This window comes from Furipterus horrens, unplaced genomic scaffold (assembly GCF_987537825.1).
Source record: "Furipterus horrens unplaced genomic scaffold, mFurHor1.1.pri manual_scaffold_13, whole genome shotgun sequence".
NCBI lineage: Eukaryota > Metazoa > Chordata > Mammalia > Chiroptera > Furipteridae > Furipterus > Furipterus horrens.
Window position 1 is genome coordinate 14,315,104 of NW_028327183.1, and position 25,900 is coordinate 14,341,003.

At 54.6% G+C, this 25,900-nt stretch overlaps 1 protein-coding gene across 7 annotated transcripts; it reads right to left on the reverse strand.

Annotated features, from left to right (window-relative positions):
* Nucleotides 1-1,504: 1,504 nt before the first annotated feature.
* Nucleotides 1,505-25,900, reverse strand: LOC149994079 (tubulin polymerization-promoting protein family member 3). 7 transcript variants are annotated; one of them, XM_090261188.1, is made up of 12 exons: nt 25,613-25,900; nt 19,630-19,676; nt 17,874-18,116; nt 13,237-13,412; nt 11,601-11,702; nt 11,110-11,234; nt 10,851-11,009; nt 10,086-10,198; nt 7,249-7,331; nt 6,906-6,972; nt 6,749-6,764; nt 6,193-6,640 (listed from the first exon to the last, which is right to left on the reverse strand). In XM_090261188.1, the coding sequence occupies exons 3-12, from the start codon at nt 18,114-18,116 to the stop codon at nt 6,357-6,359; spliced, it is 1,368 nt and encodes a 455-aa protein (XP_090117314.1). In that variant the 5' UTR covers nt 19,630-19,676; nt 25,613-25,900; the 3' UTR covers nt 6,193-6,356. The 7 variants fall into 7 exon arrangements, with proteins under 7 accessions (XP_090117318.1, XP_090117317.1, XP_090117316.1 ...); XM_090261187.1 differs by having other exon boundaries at nt 6,906-6,975; XM_090261186.1 differs by having other exon boundaries at nt 6,906-6,999.

Below are 25,900 nucleotides of genomic sequence, written 5' to 3' on the forward strand. Positions count from 1 at the left end.
CAGTCATAGGAGGTGCTGAGCTGCTGCTCCCCAATTTCTTGGATGGTACTCTCACTTGTAGCTTAATCACTTAATAGCCTGGACCAATTTGCAACCCAGCTCAATTCTTTTCACTGTGAGGATATTTTAGCAAGTGAAAGCCGGAAGGATTGGGTTTCACTTCCATTATGCTCATTTAAGTAAGCTTACAATGGAAACAAATTCCCCAAGGATAGAGGAATGATTTTTGCTGGTGGGAGAGGTAGAGCTCTCTGAAACTCTTCCCTGGGCCAGTGCAAGGCGAGGTGGACAGCCAGTCAGGAGGAGCCCACAGCTGCCAGCTGTGTGTCAAGGCTTTGCTGTGGCCGGGTGTTGATCCTCGGCCCTCTAATTCCCACCTCGCCTCCCCAGCATCCCAGTCCTGAGCCACACTATTCCTCTGTACTTCCAGTCCCAAAAGAACATGGGTTCAGGGAAGGGACTCTGGGGCCAGTTAGGGCAGGAATATCCCAGAACAGTCTGTGGGATGAAGAAATAAGCTGTTGTGCTACCTCGTCATGTTAACAGGGTTGGGAAAGAAAGTTCCGTGTGTGTGCCTTTGAGCCCCTTCTAGCCCCTTTGGGAGCTGCCCTCTACAGGGAAGACAGTCCCATCCAGCCTGTTTGTCAGCAGGAAGGAGAGCTGGCCCCAAAGCCTTGAGCTTGTTATATCTCTGGCCTAACCACCAGAGCCTCAGAGAGAAAAGGTTAATCCGAAACTCCCAGGAGGCCTCAGGACCAGAGAGGCCCCCACCCTCCTCCCAACCTGGGATGTTGAACAGGTGGGAGGGAGTCAGCAAGGAAGAAGCCCCTTCACCCTGGGGTGCCCTGCTCACCTGCCAAAGGCTGGTGTTAGGTGCCAGGCTCTGTCACGGGCCATCCAGTCCCATTTTTGGAAATCGTATTGGGGCTTGCTGTGTGAGAAAGAGCCTGGCCTGAGAGTCAAGTGGCATGGTTCTGGCACCTATTCTGCAGAGGCCCCTTACTCTCTGGGCCTCAGTTTCCTCAGCTGTAAAATTAGGGAGTCGGACTATCTACCCCTTGAAGTTCTTCCTGCATTTTCTGATATCCTGAGCTGGAGCCCAAAATGCTTCGCCTCAGTAGCCCCCTGGAGTGGGGGCCTGTCAGCAGGCTGACACCGAGCCCGGCACTGGGCCCCCTGCCAACACTCGGCACAGGCCAGATCTGCTGTCTCATCCCTCCTCCTGCTGTAGAAGCAGCAAGGCTGAGACGGAGGCCCTAACTGCAGGGAGGCAAGCTGTGGTGCTAGGCCTCTGGGTCAGGGCAGAGGTAGAGGCTTTGATTTTCCTAAGGAGCATCCTCAGGCAGGCTGGCTCTGCTGACAGGAAGGGACTTGTGTGTCTTTTTCTGGGCAGGGCTGCCAGTGGAAGGATCAGCAATGTGACAGGCAGGTGGGTGATGATACTGAGGGGTCAGAGGGGTGTGAATGTCATTATCCACATTGTCATATATGTGACCAAGCCATATTGATACAAAAGGTGTCTTTATTGAGGTCTGGGTAAGAATTAGGCACTTGGCCAGAGCAGCAGCTTAAATATGAGGCAAGCAGTCGGGTTTTTAGCCATGCCCGGGGCTAGGTTGGGGCGGTAAGGCTATAGGCAGACTGTCCCTCAAGGGACAGAAGTCATGGAAGAAAGGGAAAGGGGACATAGAGAAGTCTGGGTCAGAGACCTGGTGGGCTGGCCCCATGGGGCTGGGCAGGAAGCTCTGAATGGCAGGTCCAGCTGGGAGGGGACCACGCTTTCTTGTTCCACGTGCCCCTTAGACCAGGCCTGAGCCTCTGGCTGGGGCTGCCATGCTGGGGGGCTCTTCCCAGGCCTCACTTCTTCACTTTGGCGTCATAGGTGCCTGCATTCTTGTAGGCACTCACATAGCCACTGTCATCAAGGATGTCCTGCCGCCCAGCAATGCCCTTGCCCTTGCCGCTCTCGTCGAAGCGTTCCTTGTGGGAGCCCGTGTACTTGCTGGTGTCGGTCAGCCGTTCCACAGCACCCCCTGTTTTTGCTTTCTGTTTGGACAGAGTTCCCCCAGGAGCACCTGGTTAGGGAGCCCAGCCCTTCCCACCCCCAGCTGAAATTCCCCACAAGCCCCTCAGGGTCTCCCTGAGACCAGCAGGGCACTTACGGTGACGCCCACATTGGCTGGTTCCTTGCCTGCTACCAACTGGCAGATGGCATCGAAGGCCTCCTCCTTGCTCTTCCCCTTGAATCGCTTGGGTGCCAGCTCTTCCAGGGCCTTCTTGAACTCCTCATAGTTGATGACCCGAGCAGACTTCCCCCTGCCAGGTATGTGGGCACCATGAGTTTTCCCCCTTCCCAATGTCCTCCCTACTTCCAGCCCCTCAACTCCCCACCTGGGAACATCAGAAGCAGAGACTGCCTGGGGCTCACTTGACTTTGGAGAAGACAATGTCGACGTCGGTCCCTGTCACGGCCTTTCCATCAGCCACCTTGCAGTCCTTGCACAGCTTGGCCCAGTTCTTGCCATTCATCTCCTGCCCACTGGCCTTGGGGTCACCATGGATGGCAAACTTGCGGAAGCTGTCCTCCAGCCCAGCCATGTCTGTGCTCGACGCCATGCCACCCTATAGGGATCCACCTCGGTCACCTCCCAGCCAAGCTGCTCCTCTCCTCCCCACAGCACAGACATCACTGCCACTGCCTCAAAATCTGCAAGGTCTGAGCTGGGGGCACTTAGGCTACATACCCTCAAGAGCTGGGGTGGGAGCTGCCTGTGGAGAGGGGCCAGCACTCAATCAATGTCTCCCTGGGCCCCCGAGCCCTGAGAAAGAGCCCCAAGAGGAAAGGTCCTGTTGCTTCACGCCAGCCCTGGCTTGGAGTGGAGCACAGAAGGTGAAATTATGATGCCCGCACCAAGCCGAGAACAGAGTGGCACTGTCCAGAAAGACTGTGAGGGCAGCAGCTGGGATCATGGCTTTGTCTGGCCCTGGCACAAGGCCTGCTTAGGGGGAAGTGAGAGTGGCAGAGCAGGCCTCCCTCCCTGGGAGTTCCATGCCAAGCTGGGTCAGGGCCAGGCTAGGCTGCTATTTAGTCAGGTATTTAGTCAGGTATTTAGGCAGGACAGGGTCTGTGTCAGGGTCATGAGGAGCCAGCCAGACCCAGCCCTGGCTGAGAAGGGAGCCAGAGCACAGGCAGGGGTACATGCCCTAGGCAGGGGTGCAGCTGGCCCAGCCGGGACCTTGTTACTATTTGCTGTTAAACAAAAACATGAGGGGAGCAGGAGCCTGGGGCTGGCCTGGCCACAGTTTGTGAAGCCTGGAGACGGTTGCTAAGGGAGGGTGGTGCTACTTGGAGAATGTTGCTAAGGGCAGGATGGTGTCAGTGTGGCTCCGGGAGAAGCTCCCATTGCTGCTGGGCTGGGTTGGGCCGGGGAACAGGGGCCCACGGGTGGGGCACACTAGCACTCCCAGCACCTGGGGCACAGCCATGGCTTCCTGGTCCCTTGCCACCCATTGGGGCTGTAACCTCCCAATCTGTGGAGTTGGTGAGGAGCAGGAGATTGGGGGGCTAGCCTAGGGTAGGGTTTGTAGAGCTACAAGCCCCCAGAGGCATGCTGGTAAGTGGGACTGTGGTCCCAGCCCTGTGACCCTTGCACCTACACACTGCATGAAAGCACACTTCCCCACACCTTCAGCCCTCCACGAAGGCCCCTTGGCCAACCCTGAGCACCGCCACACCAGCCCACACTCCCGCAGCATTGTGCACTCTGCCCTGGCCTCACAGCCCCAGCCTTATTCCCCCTCACCACATCCTTCCCCTGGTACTCAGACCTCCATGACCACACCCACAGCCCCACCCTGAAGGGCCCCCCTCACACCCTCCTGCACTCTGCTGACCACACCAGCAGCCCTGAGACTGAGGGCTTGGCCCATTCTTTAGATATCCATCCTTGACACAGATACTAATCGCCCTGTACCAAGGACTTCCCCGGTACTGCTCTCAGCCCTGCACTTAAGGGTCCCCCATACCCCCACAGTCCCCCTGCAGTCCTCTGACCACAGCCACAGTGCTGCACCATGTAATGCCACAGCCCAGCACTGGCGCCTCCCTGACCACACCCTAAGCCCTGCACTGCAGGCAGCTCCATCCACACAGCCTCAGCCCTTCCTGAGACCCCCAACCAGAGCCTTACAACACACCCCCTCTCCAAACAGCCCTGACCACTCCCCTATACCCCCACCCTGTCCACATACCCACAATCTTCTGGCCACACTCTCAGCCCTGCACTGAAGCCTCCCAGAGTCCACACCCACAGACATGCATTTCCAGGTTCCCAGGTACTATGTTGGGGACCCACCCTGTGTTGAGAACCCCCTAAGCAACCCACCTCCTCCACTACAGCCTCCTGACCGCAGCTTTATCTTCAGCAACCATCTTATAGCCCTGCATTTTATACTAGAGCCTCCAGTGACCGTGGCCTGTGCCTCTGCCCAACTACCCCCTCTTCCGCTACCACTGGCCAGTGACCACACTCGCCCATCTCTAAGTTGCAGTTTCTGCAACCAGGAGCACTCACATCTGTTGCATTGCAGCAACTCTGTCCACAATCTCAATCCACGCTGCACTAACCTTCCCTCTCCCTACACTGCAACCTTCCACCAGGGATCCCCAGGGACCCAGCGCTGGGTTCACGGAGGGTCAAGTCTAGGGCAGCTTTTGTGCCACTGGATGCTTGTCCTAGAGACTGGCAGGATCCTGCATCCAGTGTTCATTCACTCTTTTCAATGAGAAGATAGATTCTTGGTAATTGCGGGGCTGATTAGATAGAGCCAGGTCACAGGCTGCAGTCCCAGGGGCTTGCAGGCCATGGATGGAGCAGCCACGCCCGTGAACTGGGGCCACCAGCTTGCTCCGGCTGGGACAGCTGGAGTCATCAATCAGCCCAGCAAGGAGGTGGGGGTGGGAATGGAACGCTCGGCCCAGGGCAGGGCGGCTCAGCTGGCGTCCTAAGCTCGGTACCCTCCAGGGTTGGGACCCCTTCCAGGCCGCTCCCACCCCCACCCCTTTTTCTTATCGTGCAGGATACTCTTGAGGTAGGGGGGTCGACGCCGGGATCTCCTACCGACTTCTACCTCGTGGCTGCTCCTGCAGCGCGCGTTCGATGGACAGGAGGACACAAGAATGGACCCACGGACGCCGGAGACCTGGCGGCTCCGCAGCTCTGCTCCCTGCCGGCTTCAGGGCGGGACTGCAGCCTGGGCGACTCTGCAGTATTATCCCCTGTTTCTCGGTCTCCATAGAGACAGCGAGTCCCACCCCCGGGGCTGTCTCAGCAGGAGAGTGACCAAGGTCATGCCGGCTCCACCCACCGGACCCCGCCCCAACAACGCTCGGAGATTCGCGTGAGCAGAGCCGCAGAGATAACCTTCCTCTTTCGCTCCCTGGGCAGCTCTGCGGCCTTCGCCGCCCGGGAGACCAGTCCTCTGCAGTTCTGGACGTCCTCGGATGGCTTCCTAATGGGAAAGCAATCCCCCATTCTGGGCTCCACTCAAAGTTCAAAGCAGGCCTCCGCCTCCGGGAGAGACCCAGCTTCCCAGAGCCACAACCGAAGGAGGGGTGGGGGGTGGGGGCTCCGGGAGGGAGAGAGGTGGGGCAGAAGATCAGGACGGTTCCCTTCCCTCAGTGCCAGAGGGCGGTGGAGTCTATAGTTGGCTCAAGACCATGCCTCGCCAGTTAACGTGTGGCACCCCAGGTCACAACTTGCGGGCACTAGGAGAAGGGACAATGGGCGAATCAAGAGTGCCTAGCTCCAGCATCCTGGTACACCTACGGCCGTCCAGCTGCCAGGAAAAAGCTCCTGGACTTCCCAGGCCTCCGCTCCCGCTGCTGCCTCCAGCACGCAAAGCCTGCTTCCCTTCATGTATCCAAGTGAAAACTCTGTCTTCAAGAAAAACAGCCTCCACCAAGCAGCCTTCTAGGATCTTTCCTAACCGGGAGCCCTGTGTCTGAGCACCTCCGGTCCTCGTTTATCTCCATATGACAAACTGGGTGGCAACCTACTATAAGGGCACCCACCCATCCTCTGCCCCTAGGCTGACGGGCAATGATCCAACTCCAGGAGGGTCCGCGGCCCTTGCTTTTAAAAAAGTTTGCAGTAAACCCGCAAAAGCATAAAAAAGTTTATTGGAGCATCATGGCCAGTGGGGCAGGTATTGCTGAGTCGTGGGGGCGGGGGGGCGATCCCGCTGGCCGTAGGGGCTCCTAAAGTGCACTCGGTCTGCGAGGGTGGGGGTGTTGCATAGAGTCGGGTCGGGCCGGCCGGCGCTCCTCCTCAGCCCTCCTCTGCCTCCCGGCCCGGCTAAGCCAGACCAGCCTCCGGGCCGCCCCGCGCCCCGGGCTCGCCGCTGCTTGGGCTCACGAAAACAGCAGGCACACGCGCCTGCAACGCCAGCCCCGGATCTCCGCCGTTGCCTCCAGGAACGGCCAGGGCGGCGCTGCCCAGGCGCGTCTGAGCCACGGGAATCTCGTCCATGGACTCGGCTGACGCCGAGTGATAGGTGCCTGCAGGGCCAGCGGCGTGCACCGGGCTAGCGCCAGCAGAATCCGACGACGAGCTGGAGCTGTGGCCCGGGGCCCGGGGCCCTGCAGGGTGGAGGGAAACGTGAGACTACTGACTGCGACTCTCTCGGGCCCCTACCTTTCCTTCCCTCGGAGCTCCCGGTGCAGGATCCGGTCAGGAAGGGCCCTCACCCGGCTTCCTCTTTTTCTGCAGAGAGAGCAGGGAGCCTAAGTGCCCCTTCCCCAGGTCCCTCACCACCAAAAGAGGCAGAGGAGTGAGGCAGGGTGGAGGCTTCTTTCCCAACCCCTTCCACCACAGGGGAAGGGAGCCCAGCACAGTACCCCATACCTGGGGTCGGATCCTCGGGGGCAGAGCCAGAGTCTCTGGGGAAGAGGGCGGTGGAGGCTCCACTTGGCTGCTGGTGGCAAGAAATGGGGAGGGACTGAGGGGGAAGTGGGAAGGTAAGCTCTGAATGTGGATGATCCCACAAATCCCACCCAGATGGAGGTCCTCAAATAAGCCTCCCTTCCTAGCAGACAGTAGAGGGGCATTGATTGTCCAAGGCGAGGCTGGACTGGACCCAGACCCTTGCTTTGGCCTTGGTATTGGCCCACCCCCTTTCACCCACCTCAGATAGCACTGCCATGACAGTGGGAGATGCCCAGCAGGCACATGCCCAGATCACACTCACTTGGCATTCACTGCAGCAGGCCTGGCCTGGCCAGGGGGCTCTGGACGCACATGGCTGAAGGTCCGCATGTAGAAGTCCATCTCCTGGGAAAGTGGGGGTCAGGGAGGCTGGGAAGCCAGGTGTGAACCCAGGGCTTTACAGGTCCTGAGCCCACCGAGTCCTGGACATAACACCTCCCCCGGAGGCCTCTGTGGGAAGTCTGGGTGCAGAGCTCTGCTATTCTCCTTGAGGCTCCCAAGCTATGCTGGAAAAATACCCCTTTGCAGGATGAAGCTTAAAACATCCATTCTGGACCTCACCCCACCCCCACAGACCTCCTCATTTCATCTTGTCAAACTCTACTTCCTCCCAGAAGCCCCCCAGCCTCATGGGTTCATGCATCATCTAGAGCTGCTCAAGACAAGGGTGGTGGTGGGGAAGAGGTACTCAGACTGGCCCCTCATGCTCCTAGCCCCTCCCAGGACTCCGGTCTCTGAACCTATCTTTTTCCCAAGCTGAGAAAAGGGGCAGCCGGCTGTTAACAGGCCAGGTGTACACCCAAGGTTGTGTGCATGGCTTCACAGCTCGCACTGAGCTGAATCCTCAAGGTACCAACCACAGTCTTGGCTATCGGGGAATGCTCCATCTCCCCCACCCCTAACCAGAAAGGGAAAGCAGTGGGTGGTGGAAAAAACAGCACCACAACCCGGGGGATACAGGACCAGGCTTATGGGTAAATTCTGTGTCTTGTTTAGAAGCTGATCCTAACAGGGACCAGTTTGTTGCAGAGCCTGCAAGCAGTGGGGCCTGAGGTCAAGGAGTCACAGGAGTGGCCTAGGCCTCCATCCCAGCACACAGGACATGCTCCAGCTGTACGCCCATGAGGACTGCAGGTGAGGAAACAAAAGCCAGGAAAAAACCAGCCCTGGAAGGCCTCCAGCCAAGGATGTGGGGCAGGGCCTGGTCATGGTCCTGACCCCACCCCACACCCTGACAGCTGTCGCCTGCTCCGCAGCTGTTTCTATGGAGACCCAAGCGTCCTGACTAATGCAGAGACGACAATGTAACAGCACACGCGGTCTCTAAAACAAGCCTATGTTTGGGGGCAACGGCTCCAGAGTGGGGCCCCTCCCGCATTCCTGCTCAGGGTGGGGGTGGGGAGGCTGCCTGGGGCACTGGCAGATCTAGGGGACCAAGCCTAGCTGGCCACAGGCTGGCTGCACAATTGCAGAGATTGAAGCCTTGGGCAAGTTGCATGTGCAACCTCTGCCCAGGCTGGCCCTTGGGCCAGGAGCGTGGGTGTGCCAGCCTAAGCAGAAGAACCCTGGGAAAGGGGAAGGGGTCTGAGGCCAGTCACAAGGACTGGGACCTCAAGGTAATCCTCCCTCCACATTGTTCCTCTGCCGCATTGTGGACCTAGCACCCCTCCAAGGCCCAGTAGAGACAGGTAAAGCCTACCCTGGTGTCCCTGGGCTCCAGAAGGGTTGGGCAGAGGAAGCTGGTATCCATAGAGGATGGTCCCAGAAGGCCGAGGGGCCAGGACAGGGCAGGAGCTAGGCCCTAGACAGCTGGGGAAGTCTGAGGGCGTCACCAGGGTGTCCTGACTCAAATCCCCCTCCCCTCACCACAGCTCAGAGATCTCCTCTCCTCTCCTCCCTCAGAGGTCTTCAACATGTGCACATTCCTGAATGGTACTGTGGCTCCTCTCAGCCTCTGCTTTCTCTTCTGCACGCCCCTCCTCCCATTGGGGAGGCCTCCCTCAGGTCTTTTGCAGATGATGTTAAATGTCCTTGCTGCTGGCACATCTGGCTCCAAAGCCTAGGTAGGCAGTGACTACAAGGGCAGAGGCCCAGAGCTCTGGAGCCTGGACATCCCAGGGCCAGCCTTGCCTCAATGGGCACCGCTGTGCAGTTTGAGCCTGACTTCTCTGTGAAGTGGAGGTGGGGATGATGCCCACTCCCCAGGATGGCTGCCACTGTGCTTACACGGGGTCAGCGCCCAGCACCAAGGCAGGTACACAGTGGTGTGGCAAGGGGTCTCCACCAATAGCCAGCACTCCTCCAGACCTGGCAGCCTGGCCCACCCTGGGCAATGAGAACAGGAGAGGCAGGGTCCCAAGTTCTCTCCCAGCCCGCCCACCAGGCTGTGTTTGTGTCTAGTTGCCATGAGGACTTGGGATTCAGGGCTCAGCCTTCCCAGCAAGGGCCTGCCTGGGCCCCCCGCCTTCCCAGTCCCTGGGGGCTCTGAGGACTGGACCTCCCCTCCCCTCAGCTGCTGACCTCAGGAAGCCACGGGGCGTGGGAATGGGGATAGGCTGGTCAGCAGCTGGGCTGGCCAGGCCCTAGCCTGGGTTGGAGGGTTTCTGCTTCAGAGTGTTGAGACCTTAACTCTTCCCAAACTCAGCTTCTGTTTAACCTTTCTCGGCCTTAGTGTGTTCATATGCAACATGGATGTGCCAACATGACCTGCCTCATGGATTGGTTTAAGGACTAAATAGGGTATAAGGGCTCAGGGTCATAGGTGGAGATAACTGGTCCATCCTTCTCTTCCGCCACAGCCCCACCCTGCCCGCTTCCAGGCTCCCAGGTTCCAGATCCTCCAGCACATGCTTGGAGCCCAGACTGGTGGTCACATGGGGTCAGGGAAACACAGGGCTCCTTTGTGCTATGCCCACACTTGAGCAAACAGGCATGTGCTCAGTACAGGTTTGGCTGCACCCCTGATACCCAGCACCCCTACCCCAGCTGCTGTTCCAGATCTGCTTCCCTTTGCCTTTTCTCACCATTGGCTGCTATCTGCACAGCCCACCACCCTGTTCCCATCTCCCACCCCCTCAGCCCTCTGGGCCACTTCTATACCTGAATGGGCCGCATCCTGGGGGGACATGACTCGAACTTCCTGTGGGCCCCCCTGGCCTCCTGTGGTGGACGATGCTGCACGATGTACTCATAGGTGGTGAGCTTGTGCCACACTGAGGGGGGGAGGAGAGGGCTCAATGCAGTGGAAAGGGGACCCTGGAGTTCAGAAGCTGAGAGAGGGTACCAAGTCCCAGATTGAAACCACTGTCCTTATACAGTATTCCCTCACTTATCACAGGTATTATGTTCTTAACCACCACCCTCCGCCCCAGGATAGGTGAAAATCCGCGAAGTAGGAACCTTACATTTATTTTAATATTTATATATATTTTAAGGCTTTATAAACCCTTCCCTCACACTTAGAGACCGTTCCCAGTCCCTTATTAACCTTTCCCACTCCCTTATTAACCTTTTCCACACTTTTATAAACACTACTTATGTTCTTAAACATATTCTACACTCTTAAACCTACGTAACTTTAACAACATATGTATACAGTACTGCAAAATCCTGTGATACAGCGAAAAATCCACGATAAATAAATATAATATTTTTAAAAATCCCGCAATACAGTGCGGCTGTGATAAGTGAACCGCGATATAGAGAGGGCCTACTGTACACACTAAGCTGTGGCGTGAGACCAGGCTACCACAGAGAGCCAGCAGTGGGAAGGGGCATGGCTTCAGAGCTCTACAGCCCAGCTGGAACCTCCCTGCAGCCCAGGAACCCCTACCGCCTGCAAGGCAGGAGTGCAGGGGCACTTACTGAGGTAAATGTGGAAACAGAGCAGGTGGCCGAGCAGGGCTATGGAGAGCAGGCCCAGAAGGATGAGCAGCGCAGCCAGAGCCAGGATGGCAGGAGCCTGGGTCTCCACGGGAGCAGCAGGCAGGAACACGAACCACACATCCGTCTGATTCTTTAAGACTGTAAGGCACAGGCAGACTGCGCTTAGCTGGGGCTGTGCCCAGTGACCAGAACAGACCCAGGATTGAGGGGTGGGAGCAGGCCTGGAGCCCAAACTGACCTTCAAAGTGGTAGTTGGTACGCAGCCTCATGGGATTGACAAAGAACTCCACGAAGACATAAGTGGCCACCAACACGAGGAGCAGGACACCCAGTAAAGCAGATGCCACACTGTGTAGAAAAAGCCTGGGCCCAGCCGTGGGCAGCTGTCAGCACCCAGGTGCTCCAGCTGGGTAAGGTCCAGAGCTCAGAAGGACCCATGCATGGTTGGGATGGGGAGCGAGGCCTGATCCCACAGCCCCAACTCCTCACCCAACTTAGGGCAAAGGCAAAGATGGGTGGCCACCCCTCAGGACCCCACTTTTCCCTGGTCCAGCAGAGGGAAGACCCCAACCAAACCTACCCTCAGCAGTCCCAGGAGGCAGGAGCACACAGTGACACACACGGGCACCCAGCTCCTCCAAATACCCTCAGCCCCGCCCCACCCTACTGCAGTCTCAACATTGCGACTCCCACATTCAGACCCGCACATCCCGAGGCGTCTGCTCTCACCGGTAGTTCCTTTCGCCCACGCAGTTGTTAAGCCACTTGCAGTGGTGGTCGAAGCCGCACACACACTTGTTGCAGGCACTGCAGTGCTTGGAGCGAGCACTTCTGCGGGAGGGGGAGGAACAGTGCGGTTGGCCCGCGGGTTACCCACTTACCCACCGGGCGCCTCCACGGGACGCGGAGCTTGGTGCTGGGGAGCTTGCGCGCCCTCTGCCGGCACTGAAGGGCGGGGCACCCGGAGGAAGCAGAGTTTCTGAAGAGCTGGGGACCCAGAAGCAGGACAGGTGGAGGGTATTACATTCTCCCACTTGGGGACGGCGCACCAGGTGACAGTGGTGTGACACGGAAATGGGGCTTCCGTTTCAAGCAAGGACCCCTGCACTGAACCAGGAGACGATGCAGGTGTGGGGCCAGGGAGCCAGGCTCAGGGCCTACATTGCTCTTTCTGACATCTCCTTTTGAGTGCCTGTTTCCCTGGCATTCTCCCAGAAAACCTCAGCTTGTCTGGGCTCATCCAAAGGGAGCCAAAGGAAGAGGAGCGAGATGACACCTGGGTGAACTCAGGGCAGTTCACTGGAGATGAGGTGAAGTCACATTAGGAATAGGAGTCTCCCAGCCCCAGCGAGGGACTGGGGAAGCCCCATGGAGCGCCTAGTGTGAAAGAGTGGGGAGACCTCCCCCACGGCTGGATGGAGCCCTGGAATGGGCAGCAACTGCCAAAGCACCCACCGAGGAACACCACACTGACTACTGCCTAGTGAAGGAGAGGACGGTCTGATGCCGAAGTCCTCAGCGCCTTACTTAATGCCACGGACTCTTTCGCAGTCCTGTGGACAGACCCTCTTCCGACAGGCTGCCTGGGTCTTCAGATTAGAAGTACGGAGCTGCCCTTGGACCACACCCCCATGCCCAGTCCTCTACCTGAGGCTGGGAGACGATAAGCTCTAGGAGGGTGGGGAGGGCTCTAGGGAGGGAGTCTGGACCAGCCAAGGGGGTATGGGCTCTGTGCATTCTGACTCATCTCTCCACTAGCAGTGTGACCTGGAGCAAGTCACTTGGCCTCTCTGGGCCTCAGAGTCCTCATGGGTAAACAAGGGTGACCATATCAGCTCAGGCACCAGGCAGGCTGGTGGTGAATCTGGCTCTGTCACCCAATAGCCACATGACCCCAGGCAGGCCTTTCAGACTTTGTGAGCTTTGGGCTCTTCCTCCTCTGTGGAGAAAGATGCTGCCCACCCTGCAGGGTGGTTGTTCATAAGTACCGGGCACACAGTAGGTACTCAAGTGTCAACTTCCCTCCCTGTCCCTATCTGCGAATGCTTGTGAGATTGGGGTGAGGGATCGTGATTGGCAGCGTTAGTCATTAGAAATGTTCGTGGGTTTGTGGTCAGGCCAGAGGTTTCCTACTTATACCGTTGGAAATGCTATTCCTCATCTTCTGTTTCCAATTACTTTCTCCTTACCTTCTCCTTCACCCAATTCTCTGTCACTCCATCAAGATTCTTGACTGTGTAAAACACATGTGTTATTAGGATGGCTGTAAAGCCCTGGGCATGCCCCTCTCTGCCTTGAGCTCCCACTGACAGTTCCCAGGCACACTCATCGCCCACACACACACACTCAGTCCATGTGCACTCACACATCCACGTCGCACAAATTACAGTGCAGGTCTTCAATGACATGTGCGTGTTGGCTGCGGTTGAAGATGGGCAAGTGTCCTGCATAGCTCTTGTCTCGCACGTTGGCATCTGCTGGATCGATGGAGACAGCAGTCAGGTGCACCACAAGGTGGCCGGCAAAGATGGCGCCCATGCACTGGCCCAGCAGGTTAAAGGCTCACTCCACACACTGCCAGTTGGAAGCCCCACCCCTGTTTTCTGTGGCCAGAGAGCTGTTCTCCACCTCCATGTGACTCCTTCACTAATAGACTGAGAACCTCCTTGTCGGACCTCTCCAGTGTACCCAGCCCCAGATGGACGAGGAGAGCAGCCACCTGGTAACAGAGCTCACAAGCCAGCACTGCCTGCTGCTGGTTCAGGCTTGGCACAGGCCCTGCCTGGTCTGACCTCCGATTCTGGTCTGGTTTCAGATTCTAAATGGTGCAGTGAGACTGAAAGAGACCATGCTCTAAAGTCGAGGGACCCAAAATATAAGTTCTAATCTTCTCTGTCTTGCTTTCACAGGAAGTCTACTCTGAAAGGGAAAAAGCCATCCTGTCTCAGCAGCTGGACCAGAGACTCACTTGCAGGCAGGCCTCATACACCCATTGCCTCCCTGACCTGGAGGCCAGGTACATGGAACCCCGGGGCTGCGCATCTAGGATGTCATGATGCATTCAGGGCCTGACCAGAACCAGCCTACCTAGTTCCTAGAGCTGAAACATAGCTCTTCCAGGACCTATCTGCTCAGTTATCGGACCAAATGCTGGAGATGAGTATGCTGACAACTTCCTACAAAGTTTAAATGTTTAAAAATTCACCTATAGATTCCACCCAGGCAGCCATCTGTCCTCCATTCATTGACACTCTTGCTAGCCAGGCAAACATCATCCCTCCACCATACAATCATCTTCCATCCATCAGCTGTCCTACCTCCTCTTCTCCCCTCCTCCTCTTCCTCAAATCCCCCTACATGTCTGCATGAGCCAGGATCCATCTTAATGTGCTGTAGAGTTCACGGAGACAATCCTGTGACCCATCAAAACCCCTCTATGGCCCTGGCTGTGGGTCAGGCTTTTACCTCTTGCCTGGGTTATTCCACAGTCTCCCAACTCTGCTCCTCCTCTCTCACTCCCCTTGAATCTGCCTTTTACTTGGTCCCAAAGTGAGCTTTGAAGAGCTTAAACCTAAAGCCTTGCCTGCTCGAACTCCTACACTGGCTCCCAATGGCCCTCAAGCTAAGTTTACTCTTCAGTTCAGTGCTGAAGCCCCTTACGCTCTGGCCCCTCTCAAACCCCTCTGGTATCAGCAACCTCTATTCCTCACCATTCCAGCCTCTCTTCAGACACACTGACTGTGGGCAAACATTTAGTTCCCTGCCTGTTCCAACACTTCTCCCGCCCCCACAACCTGGTTCATTCATTCAACTGTTTACAGAGGTCTTTCTCTATGCCAGACACTGAGAGATATGGCAGGAGCAAGACAGACATGGTCCTTAGCCCCAAGGAGCCTACAGTCTGCTGGGAAACACAAATGTTGATCAAATAATGGGTTGATTACAATGAAGAAAGTTCATGGGACTGTGTGAGTTTGTGTGACCTCAGCTAGCTGGAAGGGATCCAAAAAGCTTCCCTGAGAAAGTATTGCCTCAGTTGAGACTTGAAGAGGAATGGGTAACAAGGACCTAGCAGGTCGTCGGCAGCCGTCCGTCTCGAGAGACGATGGTGTAGCTTCTTAAGTCTATCTGCACCGCCGAGAATGGCTGTGCAGTCCGACTTGGGAGTGACACGGTATCTGTCTCCTCCCGTGTTAAATCGACATCTTGCGATGACGCTGGAGTGTCCTCTCCAGTGAAGCTGAAGCTACAGAGCCTGGGCAGGGTGATATGGAGGGTCTGCTGTTGCCCATGCAGCAGACCCAACCTAGCAGGTAGTGTAAGGCGGAAAGCAGGCCTGGCTTGCTACTGGAAGCAAGTGGAGTTCCAACCAGAGCAGGGTGGTTCCAGCTCAGCCCACAGCTGCCATGCAAGATTGAGGCCCCGCCCTCCAAAAAGAAAGAGGGTCCATGTCACCAAATTCTGGCTTTTCAAAGGAACCAGAAATCTGGATTTTTATGTGAGGTCTCTTATTTTTTTAAATGTTGACAAGGAAATAATTTTTTTAAACCCATCTGCTCTGAAGGAACATTTAAGATCTGTGCTTTTCGTATGTTAATTATACCTCAATTAAAATGTAAAAAATCTGTACCCGAATCTGGTTCGTGGGCTGTCAATTCTTGACTTCTGACTTAGCTGGGTGTAGGGTGGAGAGAGAGGCCAGGGGCTTCCAGGCAGAGACCAATGTCACAGCAGAGAGCAACAGAGGAAATAATATAAGAGGCTGGAGAGACAAGCAGAGGCAAGAACACAGCCTTGAGCATCTTGACTCTCATTCCTTAAGGCAAAAAAAAGCCATTAGAGGGTATTTAGCTGGGGAATGACTTCATCATATTTGTTTTTGAATGGTCATGGTGGCAGCAGAGACACAGATGGATTGGCCAGAGTGAGAGTGTGTCAGGGGACAGGTTTGGCAAGGATATGGTCCTCTAGACAAGAGAGGCAGATGGCAGTGGAGAAAAGAGGGCAATTTGATAGCTATTTAGGAGGTAAAATCAACAGGACTTGATGACTGACTGGATACAGGTGATGAAGAAAAAGGGCAGAGTCAGGAGCAACTGGGCGGGTGGGTTAGGCATTGGTGAAGAGGCGTGCTGTGAGCGGCAGGTGTGCGTCCGGGCCAGTGCTGAAGTTGGCCTAGTGACCCACCTCCTGCCCCCACAGTATGTTCTATGAGCCCCTACCCCCACACTCACCACGGGACCATCTCCAGTCTACAAAGCTCTCCCCCAGCTGGAGGCTAAGCACCCCAGGGCTGTGGCCCCGTCTTGCTAATCTTTGCAACCCTCGGTCCCAGGCCAGATCCAGGCCTGTGGTGGGTGCTTGGTACTCACTATTACCCTACCTCACCTGCGGGGGCTTTGAGAAGAAAGGAGAACCACCCAGGTCTGGAAATGGTGTGCCAGATTGGGTGGTTCTATGAGCCCCCACATCATCCAAAGCAGTGAATGTGGAGAGGGCAAAACCCTCAAACCATCCCAGTGCCTGAGCATCTCTGCGGGCCTCACTAGGTACCAGCTGTGTGACCTCAGAAAGTCACTTAAACTCTCTGAGCTCTGATTTCTTTGTAAAGTGGGAGGAAAACCTTCAAATTATTGAGGATCAAATAAGCTAATCCAGGTACAGGAGTTGGCCCAGGGCTTGGCATATATAAGTGCTCAGTAAGTGATAGTTACTCTTGTTTCCTGATATTTGTTCTGATTGTACTCACTTCAAGCCACATGGCACAAACCCAGCTAACCCTGGGTGAGGGGAGTGCCCATTCCACATCATGAGAAGAAAATCCCATGAAGCATTCTAATCAGTAGCCCTGACTAAGGCCTATTGGTCACCTCAGGGAAAGTCCAGTTTCCCACTCACGGAGCTGACCAGCCCGGGCCTAGTGAACCAGGAAGTCCCGCAATGATACTACTGGTGTCTGAGGATGGCACCCTTCTCTATAGAGTCCTTCTCCACACACTTGCCCTGTCACTCACCAGCCCAGGGCTCTGTGATTTCCCAAGGCAGTATGCTTACATTTAGGGCTCATGCATTCTGGTGCTCAGACACACATCCTTGCGTGCTCCTTGTCCCCACCCCGGAAAGCAGGCAGACTCTTCCAGTCAGACAGCTAAGACCCAGAGAGCTGGCAGAAGCTGCCTAGCCCTGGGTAGCGCTGAAAGAGCTGAGCTGGAACCAAGCTCCGCTGCTATGTCAGAGGTATTCAGGTTCATCCTTGCTAACCTCCTTTAGCTCATCCTAGCCCTCCTCCCTGAGAGGCCTAAGGAATCGTCTCCGTGAAGCACACACTCCAGGGCACATGCATGTGGGCACCCGCTGGACAGGAGCACGTGGCTGCCCACTGCACTCCAATCTCTCAGCTGGGCAGCCACGACCTTTGCAGTCACACCACTAGGCTCATGCATGTTTATGTTCGTCACTGTTCCTAGGAGCCTCCAGGGTGTCTTTATCCCTCCTCTTGTCAATTCAACCTTACCGTATAAGGGCATAGTTTAGAAAATCAATGAGTATAGCATAATAATCTGTCCAAAATAAAGCCACATTTTAAATGTACCAGAAAACTTACTATGTAAAAGAATGCTACCATAACCCTTTTTGAAAAGTGAAAAATTCTTTCATAAATGAAATAATTACTTTCTATCCCTTATTGAGCTCTGGACACAATTAGCTTAAAGAGCGCTTTCCAGTGGTACCTTGGTTGATGGGGTTCCCTTCTGTTGCGGGGCTTTAAATGCTCCAAGGGACTTTAGCTCTGTAGGCTCACTGCATCGGGCAGAGGGGTCAGATGGAGGATGGAGGCCAGGCAGGCAGGCAGGCAGCTGGTCCCACCGCCCCCCCACCCCTGGGGAAGAGACAACACCTGCCTGTGCTGAAACTCTGGAGCCCACCTTCAGGCCTCTGCCACGTTCTCCATCCAATGCCCCCACAATTCCATGCACCAGCCCTACACTCTCCCAAGGATACAGCATAGCTAGCAGGCACCCAGTGGTGAGGCAGGAGAGGGACAAGGACCCCAAAGCCGATCACAGCGAAGAAGAGATACAGCAGCCAGGCCACAATCTGGAGCGGGTGAGGGGGCCAGCTCCACCCATTCCGGCGTGACCGCTGGCCCTGCAGCTCTGGGGAGGGTCCGCTGGCCTGTGTGGGTGCTGTCCACACGCTCTTCTCAGGAGCTGTCTTGTTGGAGGGCTTGTTGCAGATGTTCATCTCCAGAGGGAGAAAGAGCAGAGAGAACATTAGCCTGAGGAGGCCCGGGATGGAGCCCAGAGCCCACCATGCAGCCAGCTTTCAGCAGGTGGGGACGTAGGCAGGGGTGTAAAGCCACCTCCCAGCTACTCTGCAGGGGAACCCGGTGTCCTAGCATGATGAAGGCGGGCAGTGCGGGAGCATAGTAGTGCAGTGTGGTCTCAAAGCCCCAGAGCCAGCCGTGGCCCCGGCCCTGGCCAGTACAAGGGAGGAAGGTCCAGGGTTTATTCAGGACACAGTGTGGCTGCCTGTTACTCAAAGTGTTCTGTCTCCATAGCCATCAAAGTTAAACCCAATAAGACATGTTCTCATCTGGTAACAATATCAGGCTGGGGCCAGAGCAATGAGAACACATGCTGATTCTGTTACGATTAGTCACCTCTGTCCTGTGGCCCAAATGCAAGTGTCAGAGAGAACCCCTTACCACTTGCTAAGGGAAACAGGGAGTGGAGTCGTCCAGAAGGGGAAGCTGGCTGCTGCTCCTAGGCAAGCATGTAATCCCTTTAGGACTGGGAGGACTGTGGACAGTCTCTCCTGTGCCTCAGAAGGGCTGCTGAGGCCTCATGGCTGGGGAGGAGCCAGCACACAAGAGAGAAGGAAGGATTCCTCCTTGGTTCCCACAAGCAGAGAAAATAATCATGTCTCTCCTAGTAAAATCTGGGCCTAGTACACCAAGAACAGAAAGGTGGGATAGCCCTGGCTGGTGTGGCTCAGTGGACTGGGCACCAGCCTGAGAACTGAAAGGTCACTGATTCAATTCCTAGTCAGGGCACGTGCCTGGATTGCAGGCCAGGTCCCCAGTTGGGAGCATGAGAGAGGCAACTGATTCATGTAACTGGTTTCTCTCGTACATGGGTGTTTCTCTCCCTTCCTTTCTCCCTCTTTTCCCCTCTCTCTGAAAATAAATAAAAGAAAAGAAAGGCTGACCTGAGGGAGCTCGGGAAGGCCAGGCCTCGGCCAGAGTCTGCCACCAGATGGCAGCACTACCCCACTCAGCCATCTTTAGAAATGAGAGCTGTCCTAGCTGCCAAAATTACAGGCAGGCTATAGGAAGAAGAGCCTACCACAGTATCTTCCTGGCTTGAGGTGGGGCAAGAGCCTGGGCAGGCAGCACCATCCTTGGTGGAGAGATAGGCCCACTTGGAGTTCTTGGTAGGAAGGGCAGGAGTTTGGGACAAACCCTGACAGCTGGACTCTCAGGAGTCCGTGCCCATGGGCCTGCCTCACTTCTCAGCCCAACAAATGTTACTTGACCGTAGAGCCCACTGAAAGCATCTCCTCGGCCAGGTGTACTCCAAGTGGAGTCAGGGACCTCGTGCTCAGTCTTTACTGAGCAAGTCACTTTGCCATTGGGAACACTCTGCCATCCCCCTGTGTCTGCCCCGTTACTCCAGCTTCCCCTAAGGGCAGTAAGTATGCTCCGATTCATTCAGCTCTGTTCTCTGCGTCCCCTCCCCAAGTACCCAGAACATACCTTGTACAGAGAAGGTACTTAGTAAATGTTTGCTGACTTGAGAACATCTGAAATAAAAGGAAATGCGGGCATGGTAAATGGTGTGGAACTCTGGTCCCCCCAAAGCCATCTGGCCTGCTCTGCCCTGTTCTCAATCTGCACAATGCCACGCACACACAACTCACCAGTTCCACACAGAAGGCATGCACCCACACCTCCTCCCCCACCGCTCCCCTGCCCACTGGCTATTAGCCTGAGGCTCAGAGCCTCCTGAACACCAAGCCTGGCATATCTGAAGCCACTTCTGAGTAGCCTCATCTCAAGGCTAAATGAAATGACCTTAGTGTTTTTCTAGGGACTCAACTGGAATCCTTTGGTCATTTGCTTTGTCTTCAATAAGAAGCTGCAAAAGATGAAAAAAGAGCTCCAGCTTTGGAGGAAAAAGATCTAGGTTTAAGTCCTGCCTCTGCACCTACTAGCTGAATGGCCTGTTTCTTCATTTGAAAAATAGGGTTAGGGTTGCCTACATAGGGCTGTGTATAGATCGGCGACACTAGGTAAAGCCTGACACATAAATGCTCCCTAAATGGTAGCTGTCATAATTAGCCTTAAAACAGCCCTTTGGGTGGCTGTTCTCATCTCTCCCGACTGAGGCATCTGGTATCTGACATTCTATGAAGTTTATGTCCAAAGTGTTGGGGTTGGTTGAAGTTGCCTTCTTACATCCATGGCCCCAGGGAACCCATTGTCATAAGAGCTGGGCCATTGGATCACTGTTCTAACCTCACCTTCAGTCAAAGGTGACTAAAAAGCTGGCTTCTCTTTATTTTGGATGTCCCCAGTGGTAGCAAATTTTTGTCCTTGATTTCTGGAAACAGTCAAAGGTTACCAGGTCAAGCCCTGTGAATACAGTTCAGCTGGGTGGTTCTGCTTGGGGTGGGGGCAAACCCCTATGGCTTGCATATCGCTTCTCCAGTGATGTCATCACCAGGGCAATGACTTTGAAGGGATCCCTAAATCCTGGGTTTCTGTTTGCCATCCCCACACCTTAACAGCCCTATACCTTGAGGGACTTTCTAAGGAAGAGGCAGAGGTACATAGCTGACATATCCCTGCTGCCCAGAATGGGCCAGCAGTGGCCACAGGGACCCCCAGTCCTGGTGCAGCCCAGGTACCTAGGGAGGCAGGAGATAGCATCTGAGGCCAGAAGCCTATACAAACAGCCTTTGGTGTGGCTCTGCTCAAAACCAGGGTGCCCTTGGCCCAGAGAGGTAGCACTGATGAGACCATGGGTAAGGGGACAGTGCTGTTAGGTTTAAGTCCCTTGAAGCAATGGCAGCACTCTAGAGTAGATACCTGATCTGGTCAGGAGACATGCCACCTGCCCCAAAGCCTGGGCCGTCAGCTCTTAACTGATGACATTTTCCCTTGTAGAGATGACGACTACACACATTCTTTTGGCCCAGAAGATTTTGATCAAAATAACTGGGAGGTCAGAGAGAATCCAAAATAGGACTAAGTACAGTCACCAGACCCAGGGACTTCTCTGGCCCTTCCTCCCGTCTCAGCACGTCTCAAGAAGACCAGATTGAAAGATTCGTGGCTCTGCTCCTGGACACTGTGACCAGTTGTACACTCACACCTTGGCCCAATCAACACTATGGGCACTGAGGATGTAAACACAGATGAGACCAGGCTCCTGGGGCCCAGAAAGACCCAGACAGACATCAGGGCAATGGGTGAAGGGGTGATCTGGCAGCCTTGCAAGGGCCATCCATTCAGTGTGACAGAACACAGGTGGATGGGGTTAGGGGCCGGGGTGGGGCAGGCAAAGATCGGGGAGGGGAAGAGAAAGAGAGAGAGATGAGCCCTGGGGAGCGGCAGGGTTAGATCACAGGGGGCCAGGTGAGGAAACAGTGGGTACTGTTGAAAGAGCCACAGGGAGTCATAGGAAGTTTAAAGCAGAAGAGTGACAGAAAGGTGATAGAGCTTTTGGAAAGCTTTTTTTTTTTTTAAGTTTTATTTATTTATTTATTTTTAGAGAGGGGAAGGGCAGGAGAAAGAGAGGGAGAGAAGCATCAATGCACAAGAGATTGGTTGCCTCCCGCAACTCTCCAGTTGACCCTTCAGCTCACAGGCCAGCGCTCAATCCACTGAGCCACACCATCCAGGGCAAAGAATCTTTATCCAAGGCCTACATAGCTCTCAGCCCACTAAAGATGCAGCTGGGGGCAGCGGGGAGAGTGTGAGCTTGACTACTATCTCCCAGCCATCTCCTCCCGAAGTACAGGGCTGCTGAACTGTTGTGGTGTCACCGCCCCCCAAAACCTTTCGCTCTTGCTCATGCTCACTTTCCCACTGAGTCACACCAGCCAGGGCAAAAAAAGATTCTTCCATGTACCTTCTGCTGCCACAGAACAAACCACAGAGTCAGGCTGGTAGAGACAGAGGGAAGACAAGAGAGAAGACAAGAGGGAAGAGGCCCCATGAATGTTAGAGCCAAAGGCAGCTGCCACCTTGGTAAGCTAAGGAGCCACCTGGCTTCTAAGGCAGGCTAGACGAACTATGCAGGACCCCCGCCTTGTCCTCGCAAGGGGAAGTCCATTGCCAGGATGACAATAATCTGTTCATGTTAACGTTCAGTTGCTAAAAGCCTAAAACAGCATTTTCCAAATAAGGTTAGGCTACTTGAATTTATTTAAATGGGGAAAATCTTAACATTTCAGGTTCTCTATGAGAACTGTGAACATGCAGCTGTAGAACAGTTGCATGACTGATCCACTTTCCTCTTGCCACCTCCACTCCCACGAAAAAAATATTTAGAAATGTAATTCTGAAATTCATGCATGGTGTTGTCCAAAGAAGCAAACTAGGGAAAAGTAACAGCCCTGGAGAGGGCATTCCTGGATTCCTGCAAGACGGTTGAGGATTTCAAGAAACAATTAACTCAGTTACTAAAGAGGACTAGTGGAGGGAGGCCACGGAACTGGGAGGAAGGGTCAGAGGAGTGATGGAGTCAGAGGGGGGTGCTTGGAGGTCCCAGAGTCCTGAGCCACCAATGAGGAGAGGCAGGCTGGAGCAAGGGACGAGGGCTAAGCCCAGAGACTGAGCCCAGTTCTGGTTCCTGCATTGCCGCTCACAGACCGAGGAACTGGGAGAGGGGTGCAAATTTCATAAAGCCACCTCTGGGTCTCTCCTTCACTCACCTTTCAAAAAACTTTGCTGAAAGGCAATTTGGCTTTAGAATATATACATGCCCTTAGGCCCACATTCCATTTCGTATACTCACAAAGTACACAAAAGTACACCGAAGTCTTGTTTGTAATAATAAAGGACAAAGAAAAACAATATATAAAACTGTAGCACATCCACACAACGGAATGCTAGTCAACATCAGAAACAAGGAGGGAAGAAACGACAAGTAAGTGGAAAAGCCAGATGTGTGGTGGCTGTAGAGAGTGCCAACAGGGGAGCAAAATCAAAGGCGGTGGACAGACATCTGTGTTCCTACATGCACAGGTTCTCTCTGGAAGGAAATACAAGGAAGCAAACACAGGCAGAGCGTTTGGAAAGGGGATCTAGAGGCTGGGAGTGAGACAGAGATTTGCTTTTACTATGTACTCCTTGGTACGGTTTACTTTATTTATTTGTTTATTTTAATCATGTGCATGTACTGCTTTTGAAGAAAAAAAAAACTGTCAAGTAATAAAACACAGAGTGGTGTCACCTTTTGCCCTCCTGGCCCCACTAAGCTGCCATGAGGACCAAATGTGCTCATGTGATCCAGGGCCCTGTACCACACCAAACAAACAAGGAACTCCTTGCTGACAACCGTGCAGCAGGAGCGCTCGGGTTTTAGGTCAATGTTTTCTCAGTCTCGAGAGCAATTCTGACTCATCTAGCTAAAGAGCTGTAAGGAAGAGCCGCAGAGCTCCCTACAGGGTGTTGGGGGTCTTGTCCAAGCGGGAATCAGACAACCAGACAGCACAACAGAGGAGTTGCTGGGCAGGACCTTGTTCTAGTCCTTGGCCAAGGGCCAACTCAGCTCCAAACCCAAAGAGAAGACACACGCCCCAGGAAGGTTTTGCTCCCAACCGTCTTTTATTTTAGCTACAGGATTTATGGTTACTGTGTGAGAGATTTTCTATGGATATTTCTAAACACATTATCTGTTTTTCTCCCAGGATCTACTTTTAAAATAATTTTCACCAAGATTTAACAGATGCCCAATTTAACCACCTAAAGGAGGGCATGGTGCACACTGTTTTACAGCATAAAAAGTCTTTAAAAAGAACTTTTAGGGACAGGTGCTTTGTTTATTAAAATTCCCTACAGGTCCTGAGAAGTCTGGCCTTAAAATTCTAGACAGTGCTCTAGTCTGACTAAGAGATGCGTATCACAACTCCCAGAAAATGAACTGGAACTTCAAGCCATTCTCATAGATCTCTCCAGTCATTGGTCTCAGATAAGGCTGTGCTTCTCACATAAACAACATGCAGGGGTCTGACGCTAGGGCAAGAAAGGCTTGAAACCTCAGTCATTCCTGAGTTGATGTGGTCTGCAAACATTTTCTGTGCCATTCTCCTGAAGGAACCACCGCAAACTGGGGACAAGGACAGAGTAACGTGGAGCAGTAACAAGGCCCAGGAGCAGAGGCAAGGGTTGTTGATTTCAACCAGGAAATCAACTCACTTGATTATAGGAGCCAGCCCTGAGGAACACCCACCAAGAAACAGTCATTAAGAACCAAGTTGTGACAGAACAGAGTAAGAAAAACGAAAGAAGGAAACTAGTTAATTAAGCCCCAATGTTGTTTTGTTCCATCTTAGGAAGATTATCTGTTTATAAACCCGTCCCCCACAGTGAACCACCAGTTCCACAAGAGCAGGGACCACCCTTCACCCACTTCTAAACCCAGCTCTCCTTTCATAAGGGAAGTTAGGCCACTTCTTACCATCTCTGCTGCCGTCGCCTTACCCCAAGCCTCCATGATTGCTCCCCTACAAGGCTGCAATAATTGCTCCCCTACAGGGTTTCAATAATCACCACCACTAGCATTTAGAGGGCACTTCAGTGCCAGGCACTGCCTTAAATACTTCGAAGGAATTTCCATATTAAAACTCTCACAACTCTCTTGAGTTAGATCCTATAATTTCAAACTGTCCTCACAGACCCCCCGGTCATTGGCCTCAGGGATAGCAGGCCCCTCACTTCCTCGCTTGTAAACCCCATACAGAGCAACATCCCCCTTTCACAGATGAGGACACGGAGGCTCAGAGAGACTAAGTAAGTGCATCTTAGTCCCTGGTGACCAGCAGAACTAGGATGGCCTTCAACTGGCTTCCTGGTGCGTCCTGTCTCCACCACGCTGCCCGCAGCAACCAGAGTGAGGTGAGCTTTTCAAAACTCGAAACTTCATCAAAACTCTTCAATGGCTTCCACCTCCTGCTAGAATAAAGTTGAAACTCCCACCACATCCTTCAGGGCTCCCTCACCCTTTCTGTTCCTTAATTGTACTTTGCTGACTCCAGACCTTTTTGCACTTGCTTTTCATTCTTCCAGAAACACCCCTCCCCTGCTCACAGTGCTGGCTCCTTTTCAACCTTCAGGTCTTAGCTTCAGAGTCAGCTTTGACAACAGACCCTCCTTGGGGGCCACCTCCTTCCATTTCATCCCCAGAGCACTTATCTCCACCTGAAATCACTTCAGTCGTGAATCTGGCGCCTGTTCCCAACCCCCCTTCCCCACCTGAACGCTCTGTGGGGTCTGGAGATTGGCGGTTTGGAGCCCTCCCTGGCCCCTCCCCTGGCACACAGTAGGCTCTCAATGCAAATCTGTGAACCTGGTAAGTACTAGAGGGAGCCCCGCCGCTCTGACGGGTCCCCGGAGCCGACGCCGCGGGCTCCAGGCCCAGGCGAGCGCAGAACAAGGCTGTGCAGAGGTAGCCGCAACCTGGTGGCTCGGGCCAGGCTTCGAGGTGAGAACCGCGGCGGTAGCTCCTCACCTGCGCGTCGTTTAGGCCGAGCCATATCGGCCAAGGTCTCCCAGAGGTTCAGCCCTCTCATGTGGCCGTCCACACCCCACCACCCCCTTCCCCGGCCGGCCGCGCTTCAGACCCTCGCGGCTGGGACGGCCCCCGGAACCGGGCGGTGGCACACTACGGAGCGGAGCCCCACCCCGGGCTGCGCGGCGGAGATTAGGACGGCGAGTCCTAGGGCTCCGGATCCAGGGGTATGATGGCTGTACAGCCGGGCCAGGCCGAGACGGGCTCGGCCTCGTCCGGCGCTGGAAC